General features: G+C 39.8%; 1 protein-coding gene across 1 annotated transcript in view; it reads left to right on the top strand.

Annotated features, from left to right (window-relative positions):
* grk6 (G protein-coupled receptor kinase 6) overlaps positions 1-12,025 on the top strand; it is a 74,087-nt gene that overhangs the window by 8,499 nt on the left and 53,563 nt on the right. The window contains exon 2 of the mRNA XM_012873405.3: positions 10,473-10,568. Coding sequence (XP_012728859.1) covers positions 10,473-10,568 — 96 coding nt within the window. The remainder of the gene's footprint in view (positions 1-10,472; positions 10,569-12,025) is intronic.

Below are 12,025 nucleotides of genomic sequence, written 5' to 3'. Positions count from 1 at the left end.
ATGACAAAAATATCATAACATGATTTCTGTTTACAGTAAAATCACTATTTTTCTCAGTTTTCCCACATAAAATTAAAGCTCTTAAAGAAAAAAAAAGTGCATCACTACTTCAAAGAGCATTTCTAGCCTTATTTCTACTCACTTTCCACAGTTCTGCTAACACGTTTCAACCAAAATCGACATTTAAGAAATATGTTCCCATTCGTTAGACATGAAGAACACGGAGGCCTTGTTTACACGTTAGCATTTTTTTTGGGGGGGGGAAACAGAAAAGTTTTGTTGCATTTCTACTGTTCTTGTACATGGAGACAGGAAAAACGGACTCTGCCTATTGGAGGAAGCCCTGACACATGCGCAGTTTGACAAATCCCCTTTGCCATCAGTACCAATTCAGAGCGATTTGACTCGCTTTTTCAGCTTTTCCATTCCTGGCGGTTACCTGGAACTGTTGCTATTTCGATGTGGTTCGAAGCGCATCGAGTCGGCTTGAAGACATGACGTCAGAAGACTGCTGGTTTCTGATTTGATTGGGGGTGGAGTCACTGTTTGTGTAAATAGAACGACTCCAAAACAAGAATCAGACCCGCTATATTAAAAAACAAAACAAAACAAAAAAAAAAACACACATTTACAGCAGCTACCAACTATATCATTAGATACGGAAAGAAGATGGAAGCCCCCAAATTAATACCGTAGTCCAACACAAAAGTGCACAAATTTCTGTGCCGACGTCTTGTTATGTCGACCGACCCATACTGAATGGAAGTGTCACGATGGAAAATGGGAATTGGTGACAATGGCTTTTTAAGCAGCGAGTGTTTATATGGATGCACACAATGAGTTTAAAAAAAAAAATCATTCTTCCTACTAGGCGTGGAAAATAAATTACACCGCATTTAGCATTTCTACTTGTGGCGATGGGGAATTAAAATGTCATGCAGATGTTTTAACAGAAACGGAACAATAATCCCCTTTTTTAATGGCTCGACACATTTTCAAAATAAAACATCACTCAGGTAAAGTTTTCCTTTGCCACCTTATAGGAAAACAGCAGTAGGAACATTTTATATCATGGTCACAATGTGAAAATTCATCATAGTTACTCTAACGTCAATATAGGTCACTGTTACCGTTATTATTGGGATCAGTAGTGGGTGTAATATTATTCATCACATTCATAATGCCTTCTGCATTAAAGTATGTCTGTCAGGGATAAATTGCAGCCCTCATCCTTAGAATAAAATGCATCCAACATTCAAACCGTTTGATTTTATGAGCAGACAGGCTACTGGAAGCAGCTTTACAATAAATAAATCTGATGAACTACATTAAGCAGTCGAACAGACCAACCAGAGCTTTCAGCTAAATGTTTACTACCTCACTGTTAGCTGCTAGGATGCTAGTAGCAGCTCCTATGGTTTGCCTTTCCCTAGTGAGGACGAAATATCTTCCAAAAAAAAAACTTCCTTCTGCAGTTGTAAAGTTGTAAGGTCCAAAGCAGAGCTACATGAAACACTTTGGTGCTTTTTGGTAATTATCCCTGCCTGGCTTTCACGGCTTCTGGCTCGCGTCTACTGCGACACATCAGAGACGATGCGTTGTATGGATGTTCAGAAAACCAGAAGTTTTTCTAAGGGTAATCCCTTTATTAAACTGTAGTTTTTGTTTTCAGCTAATTATATTAAATGCTACACTACTATCACGGTGACCATTAAAAATACAATTTCATTACAGCTACCGAAGTTTAGTTTTCCAAGCTGAAGGAAAAGTAGGAAGACCAACTGTGCTGCGTAAGAGCGTAGAACCACAATGCATAGAATGCGCCCTATCTCACAATCTCTCTATCTGCTTCAGCAGGTTGTCAACATTTTCTAATGCTTTGTAATCCAAGAACGTCATATCACCCTGAAGAGCCACTAAAGCTTTAGATCTCCGACATGAGACAACAAAACGTAGTTGTTGAACCTCAAGAAGATTCGCTCTCATGGTCAAAGAAACTCTCCGCTTTCACAGTGCCGTCGTTTTTCGTTTAAAGTTTAAATTCTGGACTGTGAAATGGAGAGTGGAGCCGCTGGCAAAGGCGGGAAAAGAATGGAGAGGGAATCAGGGCAACCAGTGACAAATCGTTTTCTGTTGGCTCGAAGGTAGCTACTAATGGAGTTTTTAGTATCTACTCAGGGTTATCTTTGTCTAATATTTAAATTTGTTTAGTCATCTTAAACCCTGTGGGACGACAAGGCAAAGATAGTGAAGATGCAAAACAGCCAATTTCCCTCTCCTCGTTTTAACCACACCTTTGGATCAGGTTCTTAGATGGAAAGTTTGAAGGCTGCTCTTGTGCTTATAGCCTCCAATTTCTAACAAACATTTTCTTTTAGACTACATATTTTAGTCTAAGTCACTTTTTTTCCCCCATTGTGTAATATCAATAAGATAATAATCTTTTGAATTTGATAAACTTTACATACACAAGTGTACTCTCACCAATACCTACAGGTGCTTGGATCCAGGTGCTTATAGACTCACTTCCATACAGAAAATCCCTATTATCTTCTGCTGTCACTTTATACACGTCGTATTGATTAATACTGTATATACTTCAGTGATGGTATCAAGGTGTTACTTGATTGTGTCTGTAATACTTTATCCGCCGTTCTTTTTATGTCTCTCTTTGCAGGTGAAGAAGCAGACTGGTGTTTTATCATTTTCTCCCTTTTATCTCCTCTTTCTTTCACCTTTTCTCCTTTTTTTCCCCCTTTCCTCTCTTCTATTTTCTTATTGTAGTGTCCATATACCATGAAATATTTCCTGCATTAATTATAATAAAGCTATTTACATGTATAAATCAAGCGGAGCATTATGACGAAAGCGGTAAGGCTCCACTTGTGAAAGTAGAATCTGTTGGGCTCTTTTTGGCATTAAGACAACAATTCTTAACACTACATTGCCAGACAGGACACCATTTTGAAAAAAAAAAAAAAAGTTAAATTATTGGGTGTGTTAATCCACACAATTCATTATAGCGTCACCAAGCATTTGTCCTGGAGGGGAGTGCATTGCAGTTCTACTGTATATAGACCACCACGGCAGGATTTAAATGTCAAAAGGAAGGGATTAAAAGTGCCAGACAGGACACTGTTTAAAAAAAAAAAGAAAAAAAAAAAAGTTATTCAGTCCAGTTAATTCATATAGCACCAATTCACAACAAATGCCATCTCAATTAACTTTGCAACACACAGCAAGAAACACAAATACCTCTCAGCCCCAGTGACCGATCAGATCCCAGCTGTAGGTTCTGCATTAACAAATTAATGTGCTAGCCTGAGCTCATTATCTCCCAACATGGACTGAACAAAAGAGTGCCAGTATGACGGTGGTGCTTTCAGCTGCCAGCCGAAATGCCGTAAATTCAATAAGCTTCAGAAGAGTATGAAGATCAAACTCAATTTGCAGTCAGAGGAGCTATTAGAGCAACATCTGAGAGTTGGAGGAGTTTGAAGTGATGTGTGTCTTTATAGCCCAGTGGCGCTCAATCAAGGCAAGGCAAGGCGAGTTTATTTATAAAGCACGATTCAAAGTGCTGTCCTCCACTGCCCTTCGTGTTTTAGATACCTCCCCAGCTTGACGAGCTGTGCTGCAGAAACCTGTTCATCCCCCATTCAGCAAGTCAGGCGGTGTGTGGCTGCAAGGAAATGCCTAAAGCACGAAGGGCAGTGGGCCCTGAGGACCAGGGTTAAGAGCCACTCTTCTAACCTCAAGTCAAAATGTAGAAGTTTGTGTCCAGGCAGTGAGCGAATCATGTGGCTGAGTTCAGTTAAACCCGCAGAGAGCAGGGATTTTACATCAAACCATTTCATTTTGTGATTTTTTTTTTTTTTGGTCGGATGCTTCTCCCTAAGCTAATGACAGTGACAATCATGCTGACTGAACAGACAACTACACCCCTAATTGTTGTTTTTGAAATTATTTCAGGCAATGATTTCTCTTTTTATGTTTGTAGAAAATCTCAGTCACCATGCCATGCAGCCTTTATTCATTCACCTTGTCACTACTGCACACAGTGGGCATCATTCACCAATCAGCCCATCTGTGTCTGTGATATTATCTTCTGTTTACCGGACATATGCACCAAACATCTTGTTTGCAGTGTATCTATGACAATAATTGATTTGTGCTTGCACAGCAGCTGCTTTGTGGTATTTGAATACCAAATCCTGGACTGTGACGTTGATTTTTCTCCCTCCACAGAGAGGTCCGCTGCTGAAATAAACACGCCTTGAGATTGCTGATGCAAACCAGAACTTCATGCTATCAGTAAATACTTTAAATGGCTTCTACAGACATGGTTCTGGACCATGGAAGAAACACTTGTAAATGACAATTTCACAATTTTAAAATCAGAATCGGCTTTAAACGGGAGGTTTGTGCACATTAACCAGGAATTTGACTTCAGTTCAATGTTGCTCTCAAGTAAAGACATTTTAAATATGAATTCATAAACTCAAAAATAATTTTGTAAATAGGTACATAAACGGGGATTTTCCATTAGAGAAAGACTTGTTTGGATTGGTGCAAATATGCAAGGTAGCAATATGGACACCCAGGCTGTGCGGCGTGCATTGCTTTCCTCAGATAGACAATCTGGGGGGTAGAAACTGTTTATGTGGCAGCTGGTGTTGGCAAATGACGCACCTGAAGGTAAAAGTCTAAACACTCTGTATCAAGGATATTTGGGGTCTGTGGAGACGTTAGCTTCCCTTTTCCTGACCTTAGACCTGGACAAGCCCTGGATGGAGGGAACGTCAGCCCTGACGATCTTCTCTGCAGACCCGATTGTTCACTGTAGCTTGGACCTCTCCTGGTTTGTGGATAAGCCCAACCACACTGTGATGAATGTGTCCAAAACCGACTAAATTATGGCAGTGAAGAAGATGATCAGCACGTCTGTGGAAGGTTGCACTTCTTGAGTTGCCACAGGAATTACAGTCTCTGCTGGGCTTTCTTGCGAACAAAGTCTATGGCTGCATCCGAAAGCGTCCAGTTGGGAAAGACCCTTTAGCAAAAGCCACATTCGCCATGATAAGTGCTGTCCAAATAGTGCAGTTAGTAAGGAAGGAGGTAGGAAAAGGAGCCTGTATGGTTCCTATCATTGTTGCTTTAGTATAGGAACCTCGTGATGTCCCTTACTGACACTAAAGAAGCTATAAGGTATTCCACAACCCTTTACTGGTTAGATGCATACCTCACGAAAATTAACGAAAATGGCCGGCGAGAAGAGAGCGCGCACTTTGTAGTTCATTTTCAGAAGGCTGTAGGTCTGGATTAGACTAAAGTCATCCATGTGTGTTTCAGTTGTGTAAAGACGTCGGAGTTAAAGGCTGCCCGAAATCGACATCAGTCCGAAGCTCCCCTCCTACCTACAATAGAGTTGACTTCACGAAAGGTCAAGGAACCAGACCTAAGAGCTATAATTAGAAAATTTTGGATGCAGCCTGAGGACCATTTTGTGTGTGATCCACATCAGATAGTGTTGTTGAGGATGGTGAGGGGGGCAGTGTGGGGCATGTCCTCCGAATGTTCCTCATAATTACCACATCTTGAGCGGTTTGGTTAAGCTCCATGTGGTTCTGACCAGCTGATCCACCTGTATGCACACTCGTCACCGTCCTGGATCAGATCAATGACCGTCATCTGCAAACTTCAGGAGATTCACAGATGGGTCCGCTGAGGCGCGGTTGTGTATAGAGAGAAGAGGAGTGAGGAGAGAACAGACGACGTAGTGCAGGATGAAGTGTAGTCTCAGGTTGACTGCATCGTCCGCCGACAAGCAAACTGTAGCATTCGTAGATTTGTAGCATCATGAACAGGGTTTCCCCCAGAAAATCCTGGTGGTACCAGGGGTGCGAGACATTTTCTCCTCCTGTGCAGCGCTACGAAATGGGGCGTTGCATCATGCGGCTCAAATGACTGCCGCAACGTGTTGTGCGTCGAGCTAATAGCAGCTAGCGTGTTAGCTATTTCGACCGGGAGGTTTTCTCCTGGACGGGACCTTTACTCACCGTTTTATGACTCTCTCAAACATCAACGCATTTAAAATAAATTACGTTTAGCCTGGTCGGAGGATAACTAAGGTTTATAATACGCTGGGAAAAACCCACAGGACGTTTTAGTCATAAGTAACCATCGCTAAGGTTAGCAGCTAGAGTAAAAACCTTGAAGGCAGAATTTTGGGTCTTTGCTTTGGACATCTGTTTAGAAAAGTGTAATCCATACGCATCTTAAAGTAGAGGACGCCATACGTCTTTATCTCCTCTTCCATGTGCAAATCGTCAGAATTTCTATGAAAATACAAATTTAAATTTTAAGCTTATTACTGAAGTCGCTTGAATCCCGTTTCTTCTGTCGCTTGAATTCCCGTTCCTGTTGTGGTGGTCAGTTTGACCGTCAGTAAGGGTCTTCAGCACGTCTAGAGCCTGTAAAGGCCTAACTGCATTGAGTTACTGCTGTGTGATTGACTTCCTGTTTGTGTATCAAGCAATTAAACCAGACTGGATAAAAAAGAAAGTTGTTCCATTTTCTTTGCGCTTTTATTTATGTTTTTTTCATTAGGTTGAAAACATGTGACTAACTTAAATATTTATTGTTCATCTCTCTATTACAATAATTCTTTCCCCTGTTATATTAATATTTGTCTTTCAGAACAGTCTTGATCATTAATGCTGTTAACCCAACAATAGTATCTACCACTATATTGTGCACACAAATGCATATTATCCTGGTATTTATTAAGAAAATTTGACCTTTTAGGTGGAAATAAGACAAACTAGAAAAGCATTGAAATAGAAAATCACGCCAGCTTCCTTTTTAATTCCACACAAAAGGGGCCTGCAGAGACTTGATACCCTCTCAAAACTGAAGCAGCTCAGCGAGCATCATGTCGGCTCTTGTCTTGTTTTGTGGTGAGCGAACTTGCACCAGAAACGCTGTTACAGTTGATCGAGTCACAGGCAGAACACTAATGCAGAGAGGACAGGAACTTCCTCTCGCTTTTCTTGTTCCCACTGTCGTTTCAGGCAATTCATCGCCTGAAGGGCTACCACGGTTTAAACCTCGTCACAAGCTTAAAACACACCGGAAAGCCTGAAAGTAACAATCAATCTTGTGACCTACAACAGTTTTCAACCAAAGGATATAAAACACCTCTTTGTTTAAAACTAACACTTGTGGAGAAACTGAGAAAGAAAAGCTGTGTATTCACAGATTTCTCTTGTTTATGGACAAAAATATCCTTATTATCATGTGGGGGTTTGGAAACTGATTCTTCAAAACATTCCTGCTTCTTTAAGTATAAATGAACAGTAGTAGAAGTAAAAAAGTAGAAGTAAAAACATACAAAGTAGTTCCTGCTATACATTAAAGTGTCACATGATGACTGGGCCTGTTGAAAGAATAGGAGAAAAAAGGGCAAAATCACATTATTTTTTAATATGTATCAGAAAAAATACAAAATGTTAATTTTTATAGTAGAAAATATCAGGATAAAATTTTAAAGAGGATCAATGCCAGAAAAACCGCCATCACAGGCTACCTTCTGTTAGCAATGTTGGTCGTCTGGGTCTGAACAGGTTGCCATAGCAATTCCCACCTTTCCCTCAGTTAGACAAAATGTCAAACATTCACTCTGCGAAAACTTTTAGTTGTATCAGAAATTGTTTGGAATAAATAGAGGAACAACCCTCTTGTTACCATTTTGGTAATTTTTTATGAATCTTTTAATGGAGGTGGAATATTTCACAGGTTATAGAGACCCTAGAGACCCTACAGTTTTAAAAGAAAAATTCTGAGCTGAAATATAATAGCGCTGTGCACTCTGCAATGATTTAACAGGAAACCATAAGTTAAACTCCGTGGAAGTAGACAAAAATGACCATGTTTTGATGTATAAACTGCAGATAAAACCGTGGCCAAGACGGTAGTTTCAAACCGTTTGTGAATACTTCATAAAGTCAAAATCTACAATGCTTGACATCCTCACACTTTAAGTTGAATATGTCACGATCAAAGCAAAGCAAAGAGAAGAAAATCAACATTAAAGCTTAATCTGTGATTGTGATGAAAAGTGTAACATAACTTTATTGTGGAGATTTATCTTGTGACATCTGGCAAAACAAACGTACAACGTTCACACAGTTAAAACAATATATAGCTAAAAGCAACAGCTTCATCACCTCAAAATACTGAATTCATAAAAAAAAAAATCATTGTTTCATTAAAAAAAAGACGACAGTGATCTTATCAGTGCGTGTCTATTTAAAGCATTACTTGCTCAAAATGAACCCAGACAAGTGGCTGAATTGGTTTTTTTAGGATTGTGTTTTTGTCAGCCGGACCATCGGCCTCCTGCCGGATGGCAGCAGCTGGAAGGAGGATTTCAGAGGGATGTGTTGCGTCATTGGAAACCCGAACGGCTTTTCTCTTCAAAGCACCTTCAGGTAGATCCAGAGGAAACATTTGCTGGGGGCCGATTATCTCGCCGGCCCATCTGACCACCTGGTTCAGCGGGTTCCTGCCGCTGGCGAGGACGTTCCCCTACCAGGAAGCTTTAAAAGGCGAAAACACTTTGGACCAGTGCCCTGTGGTACCACTTTCAAAGTGTGTTTACTGGCAATGAAGCCTCTTAGCTTCCTTAGGGAAAAACAGACACCGTCTAGCCCTTTTTACACACACAGCTGACAGCGGACTGGAAGGTCAGCTCGTCATCTACGATTGCTCCCTGGAATTTGAATCCAGTGGCTCCTCCCTCACTGCAAAAACGGAACTAGAAATAAGTAAAATGTTCTTAAAATGAGTGTATTTGACCTTGATTTGAGCAGGTAAATAAGATGATTTGCCAATGGAATAAGATTTTTGCACTTAAAATAGGAACAATTTATCTCCATCATCTTATTTCAAGTGCAGTATATCTAATTATCTTATTTTAGGGGTCAAAATACTCACTCCATTGGCAGATAATCTTATTTACCTGCCCAAATCAAGGATAAATACACTAACTAAGAATATTTTACTTATTTTTTAGATCCGTTTTTGCAGTGCTGCTTTCACTGACATTAGGGTCCAGGATAAAAGTATGAAAGGTATCAAACTGCTAACTTAGTTGGATAAAAGAATGAGCCACGGTGCTCCAGAGAGGTCTGTATCATCATTGTCGTTACAGTAAATGGCATTTTTTTTCCTCATAGTTTGTAGACGACGTACAATGTCCAGCCAATAAACGTCATAGCTCAGTATTCTCGACTGACGCACACAGTTTAATGTATGTTTGGGGGTTTCCGATGCTGTGGGGAGAGTAGCAAACTGAGAGCTTTGAATGAGGCAGAGGATTGAGGAAACTGGATGAATAGTAAGAAAGGTTCTTTAACACTATTGTATTTACACCACTAATTAGGGAAGTAATGCAAAGTTATTTCTCAGTGTTTCCTTTTTGGACATCAGACGTCGTTGTTCGGCTTTTAGTTTCCAAGACAAAGAAATAACTGACTGTTACGTTGTTTCACTAAAAAAAAAAAAAAAAAAAAAAAGACATTGAGATGTTTTGGAAAATGTAGCTTTTTGTGCAACTTCCTGCGCACCATGGCAAAGGAAATGAAGTTTGCAAGCTGTTTTCATTTTTTTATACCTACTCATCAACAAATTATACTCATTACAACGACAAGTGTTTTTTATTTCAGGAATCTTAAAGGAATAACAAAAACAAACAGTAAAAGTGAACAAGATAATCTGCTTTTTCCACTATTTCTGCCAACATCTCTTCTAATAGCTGAGCAGCTTTTTTCACGTTTCCACTTGTATTTTTGTCAGTTTGTTTTTGATGAGCTCGACGTCATTAAGACTGGAAGCCCTCTTTACCATCACCCTTATCTTTAGCTCCCTCCACAGATTCTTTACCAGATTAAATGCAGGAGTGTGGCAGAAAAAAATAGGAAATATGTTGGTAAAATACAAAGTGCTTTAAATCTAAATCCTTATTTACGAGGGGTATGAATATTGTGGAGTTTAACTGTATATTTGTGAGGATTATTCATATAAAATGTCCTTTTTAAGCAGATCGGTATAATCTGAAAGCTCGTTTTTATGGCATAAATCTGTCTATTCGAAGGCTCTTCCTCATTTTAAAAATGTAAGAGGATTTTTTTTTTTATTTGAATTAAATTACTATTTTCGGTTCTGTTTAAATCATATAAATAAAGAAATGGGATCTAGTTGTCACTGTTAAATGTTCTATTTCTTTATGTCTGAGCTATAAGAACACGTCTTTTTTTAAACTCAATTTATTTTTGTTAATGTTAGAGCTCAGTAAAAAGTGTAGAAGTGAAAGAGTTTTCTGGTTGGGTCCATGTCATCATGTCATGGTGTCCAGTTGAAAAATAAATCACCATCTTACTGTTTTTTTTTTTTTGGTGTTTTTTTTCCAGGAGGCGGCGGCAACAGGAAAGGAAAAAGCAAGAAATGGAAGCAGATGCTGCAGTTCCCCCACATAAGTTTGTGCGAGGAGCTGCGACAGACCATAGGTAAACATGGCCTCCCTCCTCCCTTCACCTCCCAGCAGGGCTTTCATCTCAGGAAGGTCTTTGTGGTCTTTTATGTGTCAGTTGAGCCGGAAGACTCTGAAAGCTTTTTTCATAGCGGCCTGGTTGTCTCGCTGTTCCCGCGGCTCGATTGCTCAGCTTTGACACAGGTCTACTGTAAAATATGCCAATAATGAGACATTTTAGAAAGTTGTACCTGTAAAAAGTGCTTCGTGTTGAGAGAGTAATAGTTTGTCTCACATTTAATTACCCACAGCTATCTGGTAAATAATTACCTTCCAGGAACACTGACTAAGTTCAGGTCATAAAACAGAGGATTGTGGGGGATACGTATAAATATTACAAAGCAATACTATTCAATAACACATTGACCAAAGAGGTTATGAACCAAGTTATTTGGCCCAGTTTTGTTGTAACTTGGTCCAATGGAGCTGTTATGTCCAGAACGACCACCAGAGGGCAGACATTGTGAAATCTAGGTGTTATCAGGCAGTAACCAAAGCGTCCGACGGTCAGTCAAAACAGTGAGTGAAGTCCCAGCAGACAGAGGATAACTCATCAACACATTAGCAGCTGATAATTTGATTGGGTCACAGTTTGTGGCGTTTCACGTTGTTCAACTTGACTGTTGGATGCTTTGGTTACTGCCAGATGAACGCTATAAACTTGGGATCCCTGATGGCTGTTTTAGATGTTCCAGATTCTTAGTAATCTTTTCATTTATATACCAATTATTACTATACAGTCGTACTGAAATTAAATCAAAATCGGACCTTACCTTTATTTACGTCATTTAACACTTCGAAGCAGATCGCTATCACAAACTGATCCTTACTAAATTATGGCACCATCGGCCTAGTTTTATTTTTACGATTGTTAACACCCACAAAGGTAAAAAAAAAAAAAAGAAAAGCAAATGCGTCAAAGTTGACGCAAAAAAGGAACTATGTGAGTTTTTGTTTTGACTCAAGCTGTTCATTCATTGATTCTTCTATGCAGTGCTGGCCGACTCACAGGGAAACACATCCCCACGTAAACCTTTTCACGTTTTGTCATGTTAAGACCCCAAAGGTCACTGTATCTCATTGGGATTTGATTCGATAAACATACACAATGAAGGCTATAAATCAGTATCAAAATCGGCACGTTTGTGGGCGTAAACGAGGAGTTTGACTTCAGACTCCAACCCTCGCATTGTGAAAAAACAGTGAAGCAGAACAGCAAACTATGAAAGAAACATTTTACGGGGAAAGGTAAGACAGGGGGGAGTATGTACAAGAGAGGGCCGGCTACCCTGAATCTAAAACGTTCGTCTGTCGGCTCGTTTTAGCCATCAGCTACAGTTTGACAGACAGAAACTAGGATTAGCTAAACTACTGGTCCTCTCCGGTACCAAAACAAGCTGCTATCCGTTTCAAGCCAGCCTTTGTTCCATTCAG

Source organism: Fundulus heteroclitus, chromosome 11 (assembly GCF_011125445.2).
Source record: "Fundulus heteroclitus isolate FHET01 chromosome 11, MU-UCD_Fhet_4.1, whole genome shotgun sequence".
NCBI lineage: Eukaryota > Metazoa > Chordata > Actinopteri > Cyprinodontiformes > Fundulidae > Fundulus > Fundulus heteroclitus.
Note: the sequence above shows the minus strand (reverse complement) of the source record. Positions and strands in the feature narration are given on the sequence as shown.